A 22,382-nucleotide genomic window follows, 5' to 3' on the forward strand; every position below is an offset into this window, starting at 1 on the left:
GGGAGGTCAACGGCCGACATCATATTTCTCCTGCGCACCAAACGGCAGCCAAGAGACGTAAGCACATTGTCGAACCGGATGCGTCTACTCTTGATATATGCTACTGACATCTCCGGCTCGATTCGAAACTCATGGCCGGATTAGCATAGCGCATGCACACCGCGCGCGCTGCACTCTTACTCTGCGGCGTGCAATGGCGCAGCGCGCGCCGCGTTTGAGCCGAGCTGCGCCAGCTATCTGAGCGGATTATCTCGTCTCTGATAGAAGCCCGTGTGATTGGCGTGCGTTTCGGCGTCAGCGGCAGCGGCGGCCTCCATGTCTGCTCGGCCGGGCGGCGGGGGCGGTCCGAAAGAGGCCGATACTGACGCACCGGCATTGTTCAGATAGGACCCGATGAGGGTGACGGTTCAGATCGTCACGGTGGGCAGCCAGTCAGCCGCGAGCAGGCGTCTCAGGGAGGGTGAGCAGAGTGGTGGCCCGGTGGTGAGAGTGACAGAGGTGTGCTCTGATCGAACGACGCCGGTGGCGGCAGGAAGGGAACGACAGCAACACTTCTTGGATCGAGGTGAGCGACCGGTGTCGCATAACTCTGTACCGATTTTTACTCTGAATACACTAAGAGACATGTTGCAGGCTCAGGACCAAATGTCGATTCAAACCATGAAATATAGGTGTGTCACGTAAATGAATGGCGGATAGAATTGTAGAGGCTATTGTTACCCGTTTACGACACTAGTTAATCGGCTGCCTTAGACCATTGCAAGAGAGTTCCTACATAGCTGCTTGCCGGGAAAACTGAAAATTAGGGTGATGTCGTTAGTCCTCGCCGGCCGAGGAGGGTTGTTGCCACCTACTTATGGTGTTTTAACGAGTGCTCAGGCCCATAAGCGCCTCAAAGCTGAAAGCTGGTATACCTGACCTTTGATATCAGCTAGATCTTGTGACTCCAACTGAAGTTTTAAGTCAAGTCAGGTCACTGACCTATACAACGTTATAAATGAGCCTCTGCACGTTGCAACAAAGAAATGTCGCAGATTCGACGCAAACTCGAAGTGCTAGCGAATCCTCCGCAGCAAGATGAAGCTTGCAGGAGGTAGTGAGCCACGTGACCTGAACATATGACTAAGTCAATTAGGGGAAACATGGAAACTGTTATTTTGCCAAGAATTAACTTGATTGGATACTTTTTAACCACATGGAATGGTGATTCCATGCACTCGTTACATGATCTGATGTTTAGCTTTTCCATTTTAGCGTTAGGAACTTACACATTAGGTACATGCAACGTCACTAGGGTAATTTGAAGCCATCGGACTTTTTTGTTATGCATTCCGATCAGATTGAGCAAGCGAGTCGAGAAAGCCGTCAATAGACTCGAAACGACCAGCCAAATTGACAGACACGCAATATGATTTTTTTCGACCAGCTTCGTAACCTGAACAGCTTTTACCTGACTTTGACCTGAGGTCATCACCTTTTACTGACCTTTCCCAAACAAAACGTAAGATATTTGACGTGCCTGAGAATCACGGCTACGATATGCATGCGGCTCTGCAACCATATTTGGCAAACTGTTTACCAAAAATTGGACCCCAACCTGAAAAAGGTTGATCTTACCTCATATGTATAGGTAAGTGGTTGGTCTGCAACTACATAGAAAACCAGGTGCAAGTCGCTGCGTCTCGTAACGGCATACACGCTTTGTTTCCGCGAGGCGTGCAGTTGGTCGGTTGTTCTGCGATATTTGCACCGCCTGTCATGATTCGTTACCATTCGCTGTGTGTCGCTATGTTAGAGACGCTTGTTTACTATAGCGAAACTCTGGCTTTATTAGGAGCGAAATGCCAAGGGTTCTTGCACTCGCCCTCCTCTCAGCCGGCTAGTACGTTTGCATGTGCATGAATTAGATACCTAGTTATGTAATCGATGCATGCAACTAAGTATGCAAGATATGATATAAGGATATGTCAATAAGCATTAGAAATCCAAGGAGTTAGGAAAGGTTTAACTAGATGCGATATTCTTTAGTTACCAGGACGACAAAACTACCCACTAGCCTTCTAACTACTCGTCTAACTCAGTCCTCTAAGTCCGTCTAACTCAGTTATCTCGACGGCTCTGCACTTGCAGTCCACATCTCAATTCCCAGTCCCCAAGTGGTCCGCTACTCAGTAGTCAGGCAGACCCCACAGCCATTCGCCCGGCGTACTGTCCGAAAGAGTGCACTGATATCGATTGCCACTTGAATACCGTGTCGTGGCCCTGTCCAACCTGTGTCAACGGCACTCTGTTCCAATGGCTTACACGCGGATCTGACCAACCGAACTCTTGAAAGATAGCGTTCTGCAGTAGCCGCTGCCCCTTCCGCCGCGACAGGTGCGGTTAAAGGCAGTTCATGCAGGACTGAGGATTGATTAAGAATCCAGAATCGGGATTCGTTTCCTTTTTCACTCTCGCAATTATAATATGAAAATTTATGTAATCGGATGCAGGCTATCACATGATTTGCAACAAAGGTCAACGACGCAACGCTCCAATACGCCCCCTCACTAAACAGCCATGTGACTTGGGGACAATTTTCGCTAGATCCGGTGTTCAGGGTCGAGGAATTGTTCCATCTCCGAAGCAAGTTCATTGTTCATTCATCGTATATCACAAAACTATCTTATCTCGGCCCGTGTTTGAGAAAGCATCTAAGCGCATTTGACTCATTATCCATGTTTGTGTACTAAACTTGCTGAATACATAGATAGACACCGTACAGACCGCGTCAGTGTGAGAACATGAGACCTTTAACGAAGTTTTATTGCCATGTAATCCGGGCTTTACGCAGTGCGGCGTCTGTACGTATCTGCGAGGGGCCATTGGAGCTCGGTGTGCGATATGGAAGCGCTGTTTATGGCGGCAATCTCTGCTCTGTCGGGTCTCGATCGTTACCGCCGCGACAGTTCCGCACTACCTGAAGTGGACCGTCTTGATGTGTGAAAACAAATCGAGCGAGGTGAGATTTAGCGCCGAGGATGAAACTGGTGGAATGTGATCAATTTTAATGAGGACGCATTTAACCGTTATCGTCACGTCCGTCACAACTTGCGGTGTTTGCATGAAGACGTTATGTCACGCAAGCATAAAACAGCACTTACATATCTCTAAGACTCTGAACTCGATTTCGATGTGGATCGATGAATTATACAGCTTCAGAATATGGTTTGAACCCTCCAGCTTTGAAACTAGCAGTTACTTTCTACTATCGGCATTTTTTCATGGCATTCTGCTTCTTCTGCTGGGTTGACCGTTACCGAATGCCTACCTAACTATATGCAATCATATGACATATCACCGTTCAACGCATACATTCATTTCTGCAGCATGGAAATACAATACACAAGTGTTATACCGAGAGAGTGATATCTGCAATGCTTTCGACATGTACGTGTTACCTCATGCACTTTACATAAAACAATGGCGAATGGAGTCACCAAATGCAAATGGCCACTAACGAAGATGTTTATCGCTGTTGTTGCGAACGGCTACGTTTTGACGTGTTAGCTAATTTCAACACGGTTATGAATTATGCAATATCACCTGTCTGCACTCTGCCCCCTGATCCATGCAGCTTTGGCGTAACATCACTGGCAGCCTGCAGTTGCATGGTCATTATTGGTCACTCGCCGTGAAGCCCAGGCATACGAGGTGCGTACAGTTACCGTAATCAGTGTATTGTCCCCACCCGCCCCTCGGCGAAAGCACGAAGGTCGCCACGCATTTTTGGAGCTCGCGGTGTAATGGAATGCCTGTCTGGACAAGGTCTTCGCATTCGCACAGATGCCAGGTTTTGTTGCGTTTTTAACATTAGCCGTTGTGTTGTGAACATTACTTGTTGCAATAATCCTGCAGGTTGTTTACTTTCTTTGTATTACACTGCAGTATTCAAACATGCATGCACATTGCCCATCGCACAGTACGCGGTGAAAGACAAGCTTAGGTACTCACATACATTGTACGGTTACATACATGGTACCCATATGTTTTACCGACTCATGTCATGGTCATGAGCCCTTGGAACGTAAGCTGCTCATTAGTTTCAGCTTAAAATGTGACAATTTCAAATCCATGAGTCGCTAGAACTCAACAACTCGAGTCCTGATCGGTATTCCAAGTGAACTATGACTTAGCCGTTTAGGCATGCACACCATAAGTTGTAGAGCACTACCATCGAAACGTTGCACTACCATCGAACCCGTTTGTCCTCACAAAATATTTACAAATGAATAGTGCAGTTGTAATGTCAATGCAGCTCGACCACCCCACATGTTATGGTAATAAGATTTTTAATAGCCGAAGAAAACATTACTTTGAATACCGCTCCTCATTTAGCTAAAAAGTACGCGACCGGGCTTGGAGGTCGTTTCGACGTACTGACTTCCATGGCTGAAGCTGTCACCATGCTTGCTGTCGTGGCTGAAGCTGTCTCCGTGTTTGCTGTCATGGTTGAAGCTGTCGCCGTGCTTGCTGTCGTGGCTGAAGCTGACTGTCTTAGTGGGCGCGCGGTGCCGGCTCTCATGTCCGGAATGGTGGACGCTCTGGTCGTGGCTGCGGGCGTAGCCGACCACGTCACCGTGTAGGTCGTGGTGGCCGTAGCTGCTGCCGTGCTGGCTGTAGCCGTAGTCGTACTCCGGCACGTGATGGACGTACTCAGTCGGCTCGTAACGACCGTCGTACTCGGAGACCAGGTCGTGCTTGATCAGGCCGAGACCGAAGATGTCGAAGAGCGTCTCGAACGGGTTCAGTCCGATTTTGTTGTAGAGGATAGACACTTTGAAGAGGGTGATGACGGCGATGACGAAGGCAGCCGTGGCGATCGCAGGCGCTATGGCGGCCATGCTGGCCTGAAGGCCACCCGGGGTGAGGGACACGAGCAGCCCCTGCAGAGCGGTGCCGAGTCCGGCCAGCCGCGGCTGGGGCACACCCAGCGCCCGGGAGAGCGCCTTCTCCACCGTGGGTCCCAGCTCCGGACTCTCGGCTATGTCCCGGGCCCAGCTGGCCAGCCGGGAGCCGGTAGAGCTGTGCTGCTGTCCTGCAGCAGCGCTGACCAGCAGAGCGCAGACACACACCTGAACTGGCGACATGGCGGCTGCTGGTACTGTTCTTTGTCACTACTGAGTCACACACCACTCTGGGATATATGTAGCTCAGGTAGCGCACACTGCTAGCTGCCACTGCACTCTGCGCTGTCCACAACTGCTCTGCCATCCACCAGCTCAGCCGTCCGTTTATAGGAGCACCGTTCACCCTGCTGTTTCGCCACCTGTCCAGCTCGCTCCCAAAGCGTCACGGGCAGGCGTCACGGGCCTCCGCGGGCTTCACGGGTCGTGACCGATCCGGATGCGGATTGCCCCGACGCGGACATGTCAACGCGTCACGGTCAGGGCTCTTGCTGCAATACGCGGGTCTCTGCGCGATATGGCAGTTTCAGTTCGACCTCGGTGGCGCTGCTGAATAGCGGTATTTTTTTTCGAAATACTGAAGTTGGTTTGTTCAAGGACGCAATATTAGCTTTGCATAAGTTGGAATGGTGGTTAAATGTTGCAGCCTATAACTGTGCAATGCGCGCCAAGCATCAGGAAGCGCAAGCACCGTCCATATCAAACTTTATTACTTTTGTTTCTAGGCTTATATGGAATGTTGACCTTAGTGAAAACGATAAACTCTGAAATATGAGACCAAATATGACATATATGCACTGCAGTTTATACCATTAAAAATATCTTGGTTTTAAGTGTGCCATAAGAGTAAAAATGAATGATTTTGGTAATTTGTTGTCGGGTAATCTTCAATGAATCGTCACGATGCTCTGATTCACTCTGTGGTAAGACACTCACTGCAATCTCCTCAGGAGAGTTACGTCAGGAATATGTGACCGAAGGGTACACCTGATATCCCCGTGCGATACCTTATTTGCGATACTGACCAAACTCAGATCGGCTACTGTGGTCAGCTACCGGACCATCGCACGACCCATCTATCAATGGAGGGCTGGGTGGGGTCGGTTCAAGGACCTGAAGTGTCGATTTGTATCGATCGACAGGCACTGAGATAGTCGCCCTCATGTTCTATATATGCACAGGCGGATACGGCACAATGAACCCTCTGTCATGGCACTTCAAAGCAATTTGCTCAATGCTATTTTTGTCGTGCACTTTGTTTTGTTTTTCCGTAGAGCTAAGCATCTAGAAATGGGGCCGTTTTAAATGGAATTATGTAAGTAATAGGCAACGGTATCATAAAGTGTCATAGGTTGATTCAAAGTTGCCCCGTTATAAATGATTTTCTTTACAAAAAGGTCAGTATTTTACAGGCTCGAAATAAATGTTATTAGTGCAGCCCCACACCCCAGCAAACATGCCCACATGGGTCCCATATGGGGTGAACATGGGCCAGATGGGCCCACGTGGGACATGGGCTACAGATGGGCTACCCATATGGGCCCCATATGGGATAAAAATGGGCCAGATGGGCCAAACGCATGTGGGCTGGAGATGGGCATCCCATGTGGGTCCCATATGGGGTGAACATGGGCCAGATGGGCCGACGTGGGACATGGGCTACAGATGGGCTACCCATATGGGTCCCATGTGGGCGCCGCGTGGGTCCCATATGGGGCCTACGTGGGCTGGCCCATATGGGTCCCACGTGTCACCCACTGCCATTCCCATGTGGGACCCATATGGAAGAGGTGGGGGGCCCATGTGGGCCCCATATGGGAACCATGTGGGCATGTTTGCTGGGACATATTTTGTTGATCGCTGTATGTAGGGCACTCATCTTTGTCTTTTCATTGTCACTTTCGTCGCATAATTATACACTTCTCCAGAAAAGGTTCACATCGAAGGAGGTCACTGTTTTGATGTATTGCCCTTGTTGTTTCATGTTGCGAATAAATACCGCGAAACCATTATACATCTCTCAGCCATGCTTTCCGCTCGTCCATTCCAGACACTCCTGCTGTGAAGCAGGCTCACCTCCATCTCTAAGGATGGGAGAGTACGAGTCTAACAACCTGCTGGTGCCGCTGTTTCTGCTGGAGACAGTCGTCACAGGCTGTCTAGCAGTCATCTTCTACTATCTCAAGTGAGTGACAGCTCTTCCAACAAAGGATTTCGTTTACGAGTGTCCGATACCAACTGGGATTTGTTTTTCTTACGTCACTTAGCATTGAGCCGCGCTGCACTGCGTTGTGCCGGCCCTAGGAAATTTCCTCATGACGTAGCAACAAAGACGTCATGGTGTTCCAACGATTTGTACGACGCGTTGTGGGACTTCGTAGTGCTGTCGAACAGGTGCCGTTTCGATGCACATACTTTAAGAGTAGCATTTTATGTCTCGGCACAACATGAAATTCCAAAGGAGAAAAAGAGATTGAATAAAGAGCGGTAGAGAGATGTAGATATAAAGAGAGACAGAGAGAGAGAGAGAGAGAGAGAGAGAGGGAGAGAGAGAGAGGGAGAGAGAGGGAGAGAGAGAGAGAGAGAGAGAGAGAGAGAGAGAGAGAGAGAGAGAGAGAGAGAGAGAGAGAGAGAGAGAGAGAGAGAGAGAGAGAGAGAGAGAGAGAGAGAGAGAGAGAGAGAGAGAATGGAAGAGACGTTATGTGCTTTCATGATTACCTATCAGGCGTTCAGTTCCAGGGGCTGTTGATTTACCATGCACACTGCACACTGCACAGTATAAAAAGACGTAATATGACCAAACTATTTTTCACAGATACTTGGACAACTTCAAAGATCGCCGGTATCCACTGCCATGCACAGATATCCAGTGGATCTCCTATCCATATTACCAGGACACGAAAGGTCTACCACTTAGTATGACCGACCCAGGCCTCTATACCGCCTGCTTCTTCATACCTACTCTCATAGTAAGTTAAATACTAACGGTTGGACGATGAGCTTATCTCATGTATTGGCGATGAGCCTTTGACTATCAGCCACGATTATCACATAAGGGACTGCTAAAACAAGCGATTTTGGCAAAAAATGTGCTTTTTTTATTGATTTACGTTCCGAGGAGAAGGTCATATATTCTAATTATACTTCCTGATCTACGTTCAGTTGAAAGCACTAACTAATTATGATCTTTGTTCGCTGTTTTTGCATATTGTGCGGATAATTTATCTCGTTGAGATATTTCGATCTCAGATTATCCGTAGTACATATGTACCTAATGTTATTCACTCGTATGCTTAAATCTCGTACCGTAGCTAAATGGGTTATATTTGTTTTTATGTCAGCGTATAGACCTACTAATAAAATGACTTAAATCTGTGTTTTGACATGATGCTACCTTATATCTACAGGTTATATTCTTCGAGATAATTCACTGGTTCTTCTACCAAGGTAGCAAGAAGGCGATTGTGGCCGCCTGTCCCAACTGGACATTCCACTTTTTCACGCGGCGCGTCATCCGAATCGTAGGTAAGAGAAGGCAGCGCTGCGTTTACAAATTGTTTTGGAAACACCTAGCGATTCAGCAGAGCGATGTTGAAAGGTTACAGTTTGATAATTGATTCAAACTTCAGTTTCTCCTCACCAGGTCTTGTTGATTTTTAATTATGCTACAAGACAAGCTTTATGTTCGTATCGTATTACGTAATGGCAAGTAGCATGGAAGAACAATTTGATGAAACGAGGCGCTAACTGTATATCCATTTGAAATTAACAAAACACAACTGACCTCTGACCATGGCGGTGCCTGGACCTTTACTGCTGACCTGACCTTTGATAATATCAGAATATGGAGTACCTACCTGTCTTATTCTTCCATATATTGTTATGTGCGTGTGCTGAATAAGCACGTGTCTAACTGATGAGGATGCTGGCATCAAAGGCATGCAGAACCGCAGCGCAAGGTGAAGCTTCGTTCGTGATTTATCTTGCGACACTGTAAGGTCGTTTAGAGTCATGATTTATGATTGGCTAAGTCGCAAGTAAACACATAAGCGCATTGCGATTTCGATACGGACCATCGTTCAACAATTGCAAAGTGGGTGCACTTATCCAAGCGGAAATATCACACACCGGAAAACAATGAGCAGTCCACCCACACCTTCCCGCGAAGATTGGCTCAATTTTCGATCGTAGGCAGGGAGAGGCTACATCAAAGCTCGAAACAAACTCGTAAGTCCACCCACACCCGTCCCACACAACTTCGGATACGGATATCAGAGGGAGTGTTTGTCATTGTTCAGATTACACGTGTGTCCTGTTTTGAGAGCAGGCCGACAGCAGACGGCCTAAAGCTCCGACATACCGGAGCGGTATTCGTTTGAGGTGATTATCAGAGGAGTGGGAGGGCAGACGCTGGACTTGAGTGGAGACGCGAGTCGGCTCGTCTGAAGGCCATGTTCAGATGTGGAGTGGCGACTGAGTGCCCGGATGTTAATGTGCGCCGACTCACATAACAACAGGATACTGAGGACGGGCGACGGGCATTTAGCGGAGTGCTTTTGTCATATTAGAAATGCCATCAAAAGTTGAATTTTGGCCAGTGTCATGGTGAGGTCAAATGCAAAATATAGAGGCTAGCCAATATAAAAAAACTTGGTGCACTGTGTATCTTTGTCACAAACTTGGCCGGGATTGTCCACTTGAGTGTCAAACTAAAGCAGCAGCAGTCAGTGAAGCATACATAGGTCAAGGTCGTGGTATTTGGCCAGGTTACATGCGCAATGTTTGTTTTTGACGTAATAAAATACCACAACCCATATCGAACCACAAGGCTGCAATTGCATTTTAGTGTAGAATGCAATAACATGATTAATTAGATAAGAACCAACGTTTTACCAATGTTTTTCAGAACGTCTTTGGTCCAATGTTCGGAGCTCTTGTAGTTTGGCAAAATGTGAGCGGTTTGTATGTCAATTTCTCGGGCAGTCGTATGTTCTAAAAAGTTTTATCATAAACGCATCAATGACCAAGCTGCATTGATAACGCGTGACCACTCCGCGCCATTTACCTACCTATCGCTTTTTAATCTAAAGTGGTATGGTTACCGATATGATAAAAAGAACAACGATAGTTAAGGCATTTCGGTCCGGGGTGTAATATCAAAGACCCCATGATTGCCATAAAAATGAATGACGTCATTAGTCCTGGTCCATTGGTAGAACATCCCATGAGAAGGTGTCTGACAATGCTGAGAGTTGACTGCTTTCCTCATGGTGCTTTTCGACCGAGCGAGGTTAAATAAAAATCATATTTTGTTATGTTGTCGATTGTTTCGATTCATTTGGTCGTAGATCAGCTCTTTTCTTTTCGGTTCCTGACAGTGGATCTCCCTTTCCAGGTACGCTGTTGTTCGGCTACTTTCTGACTACGGTGCTCGTCTTCACGCTGAAATACATGTTCGCCGTGCCTCGGCCACATTTCCTCGCGGCCTGTCAGCCGAACGCCACCGCCCTCTACATCGCCTGCGGTGGCGACATCTACACCGACCACCTAAACACCTCGGCTATGTTCCTGCCCTCGGAGACCATCTGCCAGGCGGGGCCACGGGCGCTCACAGACGCGCTCCAGAGCTTCCCCTCTGAGCACGGCGCACTAGCAGCCTTCTGTGGCGTCTTTCTGGCCGCCTACATGCACCGGATGACGTCATTCAGGCGGCTGGTCACTCCCCGGCCGCTGCTGGTCTTCCTGAGCCTGCTGGGAGGGGTCACTCCCGGCATCGGCAGCCTGAATGCGTTCCAAGTGCGCTGGGCGGACCTGCTGGTGGGATACCTGATCGGAACACTGGTGGCAGTCTACCTGGTGAGTGTTAGGAGAGAGGGTCAGGAGTGAGGAACGAGGAGGGAGAAGGTAGGACTAGGGAGAGGGTGAGACGAACGAGGATAGTGTCAGGGCAAGGGAGAAAGAGGGAATGGGAAGAAAGGGGAGAGGGATGGGAAGCGGGTCGAAGAAGGACAGAGCAGGGAAGGAATGAGGGATGAAGACATGATAGAGACATTTGATGGGAAAGGCGAGAAAGACAGAAGATTCCAGGCCTTTTTCTGGTCTCGGTCGAAAATAAAGTCGGCTTCGTTAGCGGCGTATTCGTCTCCGTTCTCTGAAATGGATCTGCGGGCTGAGTCAGGATAAAGCGCTTCTGTATTGGCACCTAATGCAGTGGTGGCAGGGCACATCTCAAGCCAAATCAACCAGCGCAAGCCCGCGGACTGGTCATGCCTGACCTTCACCAATCGACCCAGACTAACCCAACCGTCCTTAAATCTCCCCCTATCGCCGTCCGGCCCCAGCAGGTGTTGATGCCGCCCGCGGGAGGGTGACATTGATCTCACACACAGCGCTAATAGGTGTGAACAGGAGCTGGCGGCGGAGTGTGTCCGAAGGCGGCGGCTGGTGAATTGGCAGGGGATGGGCCCTGACGTGGGGTCCGCTCCTCGACCGTCTCCCGGTTAAATGCCGCCGTCGATCAGTCGGTCAAGGAAGGAGGGCTCGGGAAAAGTTAGTAGGTAGTTAATTAAATGCTGCAGCGAAGGGTGATGCTCAGAATGATGGCATGTTATGTTATAATTCGCACTGTTACGATAAATCATTTATCAGTCTCGGTACGGTAAACCTTTCAGCCGCGTCACGTTCTTGGATATTTACAGAAATTTATTTACTGATTTAGGGGAGAGTGGGGCAATGGCGACACCATAAGCATTTTGCTCAATAGCTTAGCTATTTGAAGCTATTTTATGGTGATTTTGACTGTGGTTATAGCCAAAGGAATAGGCTTTCAGATAGCACCCAGTTTTAGTATCTCAGATCACTGATGACAGATTCAGAGCCTACGCAAAAATGTGGTGAAAAATGGAGGTGCAAAAAAGCGAGGGGCAATGCCGGCCACTAAGTGCAATAGCACAAAAGTCGAAATATCGTCACTGGTATTCATCCTTAAACCGTTCTTTCGATGGAAATTTAAGTGAGAATTAAGAAACGACAACTGTATTCAGCAGTTAACAGTACACTGCACTGCAACACAACACTGCACTCGCTGCAACACAACAGCGCGGCGCCAACAGAGCAGCAAACTAACACAACCGTTAACACAGCAAGCAAACTAACACAGCCGTAAACACAGCAACCCGAAACGTTGAGCTTTAACGAGAGAAGTCGCAAACAAAACCGCGTGGAGTCATTCCGGACACGTGTCCGGTATTACCCCGAGGTCAGCTTTATTTTAACAAAGCAGGCAGCAGTCAAAAGCATTGCGCCGCAAACGCCTCACATCCAGCAGTCGCCTAAGAAAGGCTTAATTGAAGGTCATTGCAAAGCAGCACTTCTGAAAATGCGTTAACACATTTCACAGTCAGCAAATAGATGCAACAAAAATTAAAAATCAGATACGAAAAACACATTTAACGCTATAAAAATGAAAATAATGGAGCTACCGTGACAAAACTTGCACCACGTGCTAGAATGGCGCTCAACTGAAATGTAAACAACATCAGCTGATTAGTGATGGACAAAGTACTCACTAGAGATGGGTGGCCGGCATTACCCACCGTCCGCCATTGCCCCACTCTCCCCTATATCAGAATTGCGCCAATACCAAATCCATGTCCATGTACGAGTCGTCCCATGGAATGTTTCATCAATGCGTTTTATCTACGCACAACTCTTAGAGGATACCCATAACCCAATCACCGAGCACTCAATTCAGTCGGTCATTTCTACCCTCATATGCGAAGCACTCATGCGCCGGGTCAGTTCATTAGATCGGCTCTTTATCACCGAGATATGTGGCTGATAATGACCGGCCGACTTAATTCATCAGCCCATCGACGCCGAGCCGTCCACGTCCGGGTCTATTTATACACGCTATCTGGGACGTGGATTGCGTGAAGCCTTATGATATGGCGCATCTGCTTGGTGGTGGTCCGTTTTTAGGGTCAAGTTTCGCATCACTGTTATCGCAATGCTCAATGAGTTTGATTCCGGTGCGTTTGTCTACAGTGCTGATTAAGATGGGTCGATTTCTTTGTTATTCCTGAAGTTCTAGAGTGACAGCAACATAGGTAGTTAAATAAAACGTTAGCTATTTAGTTAGCTAAAAATAAAACGTTCAATCGTCAATTCGTCAACTTCTAGTATCACAAAAGCAGCCACCGCACAAAGCCCTGCATCATCCCTGCTGCTCCCTGACCCCCGCTCACCCCCTGATGTCCACATCTCCCCCTGACCTGTGCCGTTTCCCTGCCAGACCCAGGTGAGCCTGGCGCAGTTTGCCACGGAGCGGCACCCGGCCCCGCCTCTGCAGACGGTGGCCACTCTGGTAGGAGGTCCACAGAGCCAGGCGGCTCTCAGTTTCGGCACCCAGGAGGACGCTGCTGTGCTGTTCCATTCGCCGGGACTGGACAGGGATGGGCCGCCGTCCATCCCACGCGCCAACCCCAACTCTCCGGTGAAGGTACGGGTTGGGAGACGAGAGGAGTGAGGACAGGCTAGGAGATAGCATTGGACGCAAAACAGAACAATGGATGTTACATATATGTACGGCTCTCCAGTAAAAGCCTTGTTGGTTTTGCTTTTTCGGACATATCTGGTCCTATATAATGTTTAAATGCATAAGTATCAACCCGGATTATGTGTATGCACATTTACCACGAGACTGTGAAATTTCATCGTTGTATGCCAAATACTTTCCGAGATATCCACCAAAAACCTCATTTTCTGCCGTTTGGGGTATTCTGGCCGCAATCTTCCTGGGATCGCCTATGACATCCATGGTGCCACCTAGCGAGAGGGACGCGGAAACACAGAATCATGAATGAATCGAGCGCGTAGTAAACGGTGTATGGAAGGGAGACTCGGCAGAGGCTATCCGGGTGGCCGGCGCGCGGCGCGCCCTTAGGCATCGGCCGACCCTTCGGACCGCGTGGGGTCAGAGGTCGCGCTCGGGAAGTCTCGGCTCTGGGTTTTAGCGCTGTGCAGTCAAGGAAGGGAGGGGAGGATAGCGCTAGCCCGACTGACTAGTATCTCGGCTGATTCGTGTGGGGTGGAACGGATCACAGAACGGGATGGTGGCTATTGGTGGATGATGGGATGGTGGTTAGGCTAGTGCGTACTGCGTAGAACGTAGCTGAACATGCTTTTTTCATGGCAAACAACATGCAGCATAATGTGCGGGATTATGCCAGAACTCATACAAAAAGGAACTAATATTTCGGCCGAAGGAGTGGATGAGTGCCGTGACAAAGCATGACGATGCTGCCAAAATTGGGATGCTTGTTTGCTCCTATTTTTTTTTTTATTAAGTTTTAACCCTAACATGCAGCGCTTGATCCGAACTTAGAGGTCCCCGACTGACCTTGGACCTTAAAATCGCACCCGTCCGGTGCGCCACCTTTTCTTCAGGGGCGCTATTCTTGGTTGTATCTGTTCTTACCAACAACTAGAGCAAATCGAATGTATAATAAAAAAGGCATACCTCAAACACAGTTTAATTCACATCCGCTCGTGTGCATACTTGTTTTTACCTATACCTTCTTGCATCATAATATATCACTTCAGTGCTTAACCTTCAACGGAATTTTGGGTTTTCTGCATATACCCCGGCCGAGGGGGGGGGGCGATTACGACCCCTCTCCGTCTTTTTGCCCCTAATTGAGCTAGCGCCTTGCGGATAAAACTGAGCGCGTGCGTCGTATGAGATGCAGCAACTGGTACCCGAGTTGAATATCTCAGGTCCACCGATAAACTCTGAAGTCAGTATAAGTGCTCCAAGTCGCGGGATCGGTTTTTGGTAAACAACTTCACCTTAAGTGGTTACAGAGCCAAGAGTTTTGCATGCTCAAACGCGTCGAATAGTTTACGCTTTGTTTTTGTTGAGGTCAATTTAAGGTGTTTACCTTAGGTCATGTCAGGGCAGAGCCCCTCAGGCCACGAGGCTGACTCAAGGAGGTCATATCGCTTCTTCGATGCGGTAGGTCCTTACAAGTCCACTTGCACTGGTGTCTGGTGGCTTCCAGACTCGCCAGCTCAATTTGATCGGGACTTTTTGGTGAAATCTCCTGTGACTTTAGTGACGTCATAAATGAAGTCGCCTAACTTTAAGAATGGAAAATTGAATGCTGGGGCTTGCAAAAATTGTATAAAATCGCGAATTCATGCGCTTGAGACAGCTTTAGATGGCTCCCGGCACCAAAATAACAGTTTTCATATTTCCCAATTGATTAATAATCGTGAGGTTGCGTGACCGACCTGACTTCAGGTGACTCTTAAGAAAAATACGAGATAGCTACATACAAGTTGTGAGGCCTCTGGGAGATAGTACTAGATCATATAAGCTTCATTCCCCGTTGAAAAGTCCCCTGGCACGAAGGGTGCTGCGACGTCGCGACATTTTGGGGCCTTACAGAGGTTCACTTTTGACGCCATTGGTCAACGGCCTGACCTTAACCTTCGCAGTTGTAGGAGGGTGTCGGACAGACCTCCTACCCTCAGTTTTTCGCAAATAACTCGCGCAAAAAGCGGCTGATTGCGGCGAAACTTTCAGTACCCTCGAGTTATTCAATATTACGCCTACCCAATAATTTGCATGACCCTGACTCAAAAGACCTTTGTGACCTGTTTTCCGAGACCATGTTTGGCCGGAATCGCGTTTTGGCGTATTTCGAGTAGAACGCGTTTTATTTGTCTTTTTGTGGCTTTAAGCGATCAAACATGTGAAAGGATGTTGATCGCATGGATTCTAGTGGGTATCAAGGTCACGTGAAGATCAGTCAGGTCACTGACCTTTGATGACCTTTGTTCACTCTTTCGAGTTCTACATGTTTCTAGGGTAGATTATGGAGTTGATTTCGCATTTAGAAACCGTTTGAACGTTTAACCCTCGCCCTGGCAGGGCATTTTTCATAACACGGCCTGGCAGGGGGGGGGTCGATGCGACCCCCCCCCCCTCGCGATTGGCTCCTATGGCACCTAGAAACACCAAATTTGGTAGGTAGGTGGGCCCCCTGGAGTTCTCGCCCCTGTGCAAATTTGGTTGCTCTAGGTCAATATTTAGGGGGGTTTTGGGGGGTATAAATGTAAAAATTTCGCTAAAAACAGGTCAAAAGTTTTTCGCTTATAACTTTTGATCTAATTAAGATAGAGCAAAACGAAAAGCACCAGTGAACTCAGCACGTCAAGGCGCGTCGAATGATATACTTTTTAGATTGCTTAAGTGTACTTTAAGTTTTTCTTAAATTTTAAGTAAACTTAAATTAATAAATTAAGTTAAAGTTAACTAAATTGCATCATATCGCATATCATTCGATTCGGCTGATCACCAGGAACACAATGATACCATTTTTTAAGCTCTAGCGTCATTGTGTGCCAAGTTATTGGCAAAAACGTCATTTGACCTCAGTTGACCTCATTTGACCTGACCCATGGATAAGTACACCAAACAAAGAAGCACCAAGTGACCTGCTGTTAAGTACTGTGGTTTCAAAGCACAAAAGTGATAGAACGAAGCGGATATCTCCAGTATTTTCCGAATTTAGTATTTTCCCATAGGCTTAACATTACGACGTTATGACCTCTATCTGACCTCAGGTCAGTGACCTCAAAAAACCCGAAATATATGTTATACAACTCGGTGACCTTAGCACATCCTGAAAGTTTGAAGGAAATCAGTGCAAAATTGTGAGTTGGACAGGTGCAAAAAGAAAATTGAAATTTGACCATGACCTTGTACCGGTTTTTCTGACCTGGTGACCTGACCCAAGGTCACCCGGACCTGAAATTTTCAGGTCATATGTAAAAAGGTTGCCCCATAGGCTGTGCCAAATTTGGCGGCGCTGCGCGCCGCCGCTTTTACGCTATCCTCGAAAAACCTTAGGGGGGGGTCGCATCGACCCCCCCCCCCTGCCAGGGCGAGGGTTAAGAAGTAGTTTTGGCTCACTCGTAAGATGTGACCTGACCTGACCTGAGCCGACCTGGCCTAAATGCACGAAAACATCATCTGTGATCAAAACTAACTTGAATTTCGTGATCAGCACCCCGCAAAACCCTAACAGCTTCACTTTACGAAGCTCTAACAGGTCCCGATTCCCCGACTTTTGAGTTATATTGACCTGTCAACCAATGACCTAGGACCTTAACCCTCGCCGGCACAGGCCATTTTGCGTCCTTCGACAGCACAAGTAGCCAACTTGGGTTGGTACGACCCCCCCCCTCGCGTTTGACCCCTGATCGAGCTAGAGCTTCGCGGAAAAAAACGGGCGTGTTGCCCGTCACGAGAGGAAGCCGATGATACCCAATTTTAAGGTCCTAGGTCATCGGGTGACCTTCCAGGTCAGGTCAATGACCCAAAAACCGGGAAAATCGGGACCTGTTAGAAAGTCGTTAAGTGTGGCTGCTATGTGGTTTTCCGGGGTGCTGATCACGAATATCGTATTAGTTTTGATCAGAGATGATGTCTTTAAGCATTTAGACCAGGTCGGGTCAGGTCAGGTCAGGTCAACCGGTAGGGGTTGTGACGGGTATTCGTAATACGTGTCAACCGCCTCTGACAGCTTCGTAACATGTTACGAAGGCACCAAAACTACTTCGTAAATGTTCAAATGGTTGCTAAATTCGAATTCAGCTCAAAAAACTAGCCTAGAAGCATGTAAAACTCGAAAAAGTGAACCGAGGTCACCCGAGGTCACCAAAGGTCAATGACCTGACCTGACCTTCAGCTGACCTTGAAACCCACCCTAATGTATGGGAGCAACACCAAATCACATGTTTGAACGTTTGAAACCACGAAAAGCTTGCAAACGCGCGGCTAATGCGAGCCGACATACGCCGAATCGCGATTCCGGCCAAACATGGTCTCGGAAAAGAGGTCACAGGTCAAAGGTCATTTGGGTCAGGGTCATGAAATTTTAAGGGTAGGTGTAAAATTGATCAATGCGAGAACACCTAAAGTTTCGTCGCGATCGGCCGCTTTTTACGCGAGTTATTTGCGAAAAACCTTAGGGGGGTTACATCAACCCCCCCCCCCCCCCTGTGCCGGCGAGGGTTAAAATTGGGTATCATCGGCCTCCTCTCGTCACGGGCAACACGCTCTTTTTCCGCGAAGCTCTAGCTCGATTAGGGGCTGAACGGCAAAGGGGTCCAACGGACCCTCCTCCCCCTCTTTACGATAGACGCTGGCAAAACACCAATATGGGCGAGGGTGAAAATACAGCTGCTGTCATAAAAATTCAGCTTGAATCAAACGTCAGGCTTGCCAAATTTCAGCTCTCGCAGCTATCAACAAAAATAAACATGTGGAGGCGGCAACCGCCTCCCCCCCCCCCCCCCCCCTCTCCTCTCGGCCACTGCCAGCGAGGTTTTAAGCGTATCATACACGTTACAAAGCATCATATCAAGAGGACACGCCCCAGCAGCCATATGCACTGAACACAAACTTATTACCCACGCTAGTGTATCGGCACCATAGCACATGGTCGAGACTGTCGTCAGCCACGGACTCGCACTCGACCAACCCTCTGAGTCCGTTGACTGCGGGTGACCTTGACATGTCAAGCCTGATCGGCGGCCGGCCGCTGTCGTGCGGTCGTTACACACGGAGGGGAGGGAGACACAAAGCTCTACGTTAAAGCTGACCTCTGACCTTTCCCTGCGCCCTGGTCACTGACCCCGCTCCATGTCGCTGGGCGGTGGCATGGCGGTGGAAACCGGTTCTAGCCTCTACACATGCCACCATTCTAACCCTCCCCTCCCCACGCTACTACGCGGCGTGGAGTACGCTCGTGCGTAACTGGGCGGAGCAAGGGGTCAGGCGATACAGGGGCGGAACTGGTTGCCCTCCCGCTCGCCGAGCGACCAACGACTAATACCCTGGAGAACCGTACATATAGCCTGTCTGTGTGCTCCTTTACTTTGTATTCGTGAGCGGAGCCATACATGGCCATACTATTTGAGATCAGTAAGCTCGATGCGACGGCATATTAACCCTCGCCCGTATTGGTGTTTTTCCAGCCGCGAACGTATAAGGAGGGGGGGGGGGTCCGTTGGACACCCCCCTTGCCGTTTCCCCTCTGATCGAGCTAGAGCTTCGCAGAAAAAACGAGCGTGTTGCCCGTGACGAGAGGAAGCCGATGATACCCAAAATTTTAAGGTCCTAGGTCATTGGTTGACCTTGCAGGTCAGGTCAATGACCCCAAAGGCGGGAAAATCGGGACCTGTTAGAACGTCGTAAAGTGTGGCTGCTATGGGGTTTTTCGGGGTGCTGATCACGAATATCATGTTAGTTTTGATCACAGATGATGTATTCATGTATTTAGGCCAGGTCAGGTCAGGTCAGGTCAGGTCAGGTCAGGTCAGGTCAACCAGTAAGGGTATTCGTAGTAGGTGGCAACCGCCTCAGACAGCTTCGTAACATGTTACGGAGGCACCAAAACTACTTCGTAAATGTTCATATGGTTGCTAAATTCGAATTCAGCTCCAAAAACTGGCCTAGAAACATGTAAAACTCGAAAAAGTGAACCGAGGTCATCAAAGGTCAATGACCTGACCTGACCTTCAGGTGACCTTGACACCCACCCTAATGCATGGGGGCAACATCATATCACATGTTTGAACGCTTGAAACCACGAAAAGACTGCAAACGCGCGGCTAATGCGAGCCGACATACGCCGAATCGCGATTCCAGCCAAACATGGTCTCGAAAAGTAGATCACAGGTCAAAGTTCATTTGGGTCAGGGTCATGAAATTTTCAGGGTAGGTGTTAAATTGATGAACGCGAGGGTACTGAAAGTTTCGTCGCGATCGGCCGCTTTTTACGCGAGTTATTCGCGAAAAACCATGGGGGGGTCCGTTCGACTCCCCCCCTATATGGGCGAGGGATGAACCTTAAATATAAAAATATTAAAGGGACCCTCCCACCTTCAAAAAAGTTAATGAATTGGCATGAAAGTGATGTCGCTCGGTTCAGAAAGAGCAAAAATGAATATGTACCAAATTTCATCGAAAAATATTCACCGGTTTTCAAGATATTAGACTTTTACTTTTGTTTACTTTTTGGGATCTCCGCTGTTCCTAGCGACTTTATTTGAAAGTGCGGCATTTGTTGCGCGCAAAGCAGCATATACCACCGCGTGCTGCCAAACGTTTTAGTAAAAGATTTAAAAATCGTTAGATCTCCGCTGACGTCACAAATTCTAAGGGGGCATACCAATGCATTAGCCCCTTAGAATCCGAAAACTGCAAGTTTGAAATTCCATATCTCCGAATTAAAGCATTTTTCGATGTTGTGAATGCCCAAACCGGTATTTTCAGGCCATGGCCACCAATTTGGCTATCTCAACTGAAAACTAATGTTAAGGTGGGAGGGTCCCTTTAATCCTTATTCGCCTCAATTCATATCAGGTAACTGACTTTGATTTTTTAAAGACATAGGTATGCTTATTTGATTGTACGTACGTTGGGCGTCTTTTTATAATTCAAGCTTTCGCTGTTCATTCGAATTGTAATCCAGGGAGTATGATAAATGCCAAGGTAAACGTTTTGCATGTCCGTTGTTATCAGTAGTGTCAGCTGTCAAATTTGCGTAGCATCGGGTCTAAATCTGTCCCCTAAACGGCTGGTGGCACCCGCAGATGGCCGAAGTTATTGCATATTACATGCACCCGCACCGCCTTGGTATGGATGCATGTGACATGGCAGGGCGGCGGCCCGCAGTCCCCTCCCCCTCCCTCCCCCTGCTAGGTGCGGAGGAGGTCTGCCGCGACCTTCCCTCGCGGCCTTGGCCCCCATGTAGTTCCTACCTACATAGTGGATAGGCTGGAAAGTACAGGCGTAGTAATATTGTACCGATCTATTGTCTCCTTTCGTGAACCGAAATGAGTAAACAAAAAATCGGAATCACAGAAGAATCCATTGAGCTATGTTGTCGAAAAATGGGCAGGCTTCGGTTTAAATCGGATTCGATGCACATTCTGCAGTGAAGAGGCTGAATTTCACGGGTAACGGAGCAGTGGAGCCACATCCAGTTTCCACACCGCATGGCGATATATGGATGTTACAGAGCCCATGTCTGTTTTGTTTCAGGTGACTGAGGTGTCCAACAGAGCCAGTTTTGTGGAGCCCTCCGGAAGCTACACCAACAGAGCCTACCTGGGACCACGGGTCCTGCCCCGAAGGGCCTACTGAGGCGAACACTATCAGAACTGGACAGAAAGAGAAGGACAGAGAGATTAGGGAAGGGAAGGGAAAGGATGATAAGGATCGGCAGAGCAGATACGCAATTAGCAGCAGGACAATGAAAGGGGCGCGAGAGGTGAGAATGCTGGCTAGAGCTTGTGTGAAGAACATGAGAAACAAAGAAGTGGAGTTGGCGAAGTAGAAAGTGGTGCGCGGAGAGAGGGCTGCAACGAAGTAGGAAAATCTGACGGAGCTAGGGAAGAGTGCAAGGAGCAGGAGAGTGAGCGCAGGGACCAACCAAAGGGAAAAGTGACAATGCTTATAAGTTGGTGATTTCCAGAGCAGATGAAAAGGCAGCTAAAAAGGACAATGCTGTGTAGAGCATCCATGAGGACGGGAGAGAAAATGAAAAGGTTTGGCCAGCCAAAGTGGGTGAGACGGGAATCATTGCACTGAATGAGGAGAGCGAGGGAGATGAATGGCGAGGGAAAGCGTAGTTTATGAGTGTAGCCGGGCGCCGCGCTACCCACAGCAGTATTTTGTGCTACATCGCTTCCTTTTAGTTAGTTGTTAGTATAGTTACCAGTGATGCTAGCGGTAAGTGTTCCGGCAAGCGCATGCCTTCAAAGTTGCTCCCTTTAGACTGATGGTTGTATCGATCGTAAGGCCGGTAAAGAGTGCTTGTATATGTTAGGCATGCATCATGTGCTTAAAATGTGTCATCATTAGCCAATAGTCATGTGCCTCAGACTATACGAGTTGTTGTTATGTATGTGACCCAAATATAGAACAAGCAGAAAAAGATGTCACAATTATTGTCATTAATTTGACTCAAGTTATGTAGCTCAGTCAAACCTAATCATTTTACAAACGATGCCCTGATGTCATGTTTTGAGTGCTCTTGGATCAAAGCGTGCAATTGATGACTTAAATGGTTTTCCGTTATAACGGCTTTCTTTTGTATAATCAACAGACAAACATACATGTTCCCAACTGTTTCCCACCGACCGTAAATGAAAAAGTCCGTGGCTGACTGTCGCACCTCCGTGTTCACCAAGTCGCCGATATCGACAACATAGTACTGATATTGCTGCGGAACTGCTGAAAAACACGCTACTGCAGAACTGCATTAGCCATTAAAGACGTCCGGAAAACATTGCGTGGCTGCCATGCTTTCTAGGTCATCCACTGTCTGCAGCACCGAAGCAGAAATAAATCTCGAA

At 48.3% G+C, this 22,382-nt stretch overlaps 1 protein-coding gene across 1 annotated transcript; it reads left to right on the forward strand.

Moving 5' to 3' along the window:
• Nucleotides 1-315: 315 nt before the first annotated feature.
• On the forward strand, nucleotides 316-22,342 carry LOC122392509 (phospholipid phosphatase-related protein type 5-like). The gene is made up of 7 exons (XM_043387435.1): nucleotides 316-565; nucleotides 6,997-7,131; nucleotides 7,762-7,915; nucleotides 8,354-8,471; nucleotides 10,342-10,802; nucleotides 13,240-13,446; nucleotides 21,067-22,342. The coding sequence occupies exons 2-7, from the start codon at nucleotides 7,037-7,039 to the stop codon at nucleotides 21,166-21,168; spliced, it is 1,137 nt and encodes a 378-aa protein (XP_043243370.1). The 5' UTR covers nucleotides 316-565; nucleotides 6,997-7,036; the 3' UTR covers nucleotides 21,169-22,342.
• Nucleotides 22,343-22,382: the final 40 nt, after the last annotated feature.

This window comes from Amphibalanus amphitrite, unplaced genomic scaffold (assembly GCF_019059575.1).
Source record: "Amphibalanus amphitrite isolate SeventyFive unplaced genomic scaffold, NRLGWU_Aamphi_draft 000489F_arrow, whole genome shotgun sequence".
Taxonomy (NCBI): Eukaryota; Metazoa; Arthropoda; class Thecostraca; order Balanomorpha; family Balanidae; genus Amphibalanus; species Amphibalanus amphitrite.

What these genes read in the sequence shown, in the direction of transcription:
- LOC122392509 (XM_043387435.1), top strand. Translation starts at nt 7,037, where the DNA reads ATGGGAGAGTACGAGTCTAACAACCTGCTGGTGCCGCTGTTTCTGCTG. An exon ending in TCTTCATACCTACTCTCATA is followed by an intron (nt 7,916 to 8,353) that starts GTAAGTTAAATA and finishes TTATATCTACAG; the next exon opens with GTTATATTCTTCGAGATAAT. An exon ending in ACCCCAACTCTCCGGTGAAG is followed by an intron (nt 13,447 to 21,066) that starts GTACGGGTTGGG and finishes GTTTTGTTTCAG; the next exon opens with GTGACTGAGGTGTCCAACAG.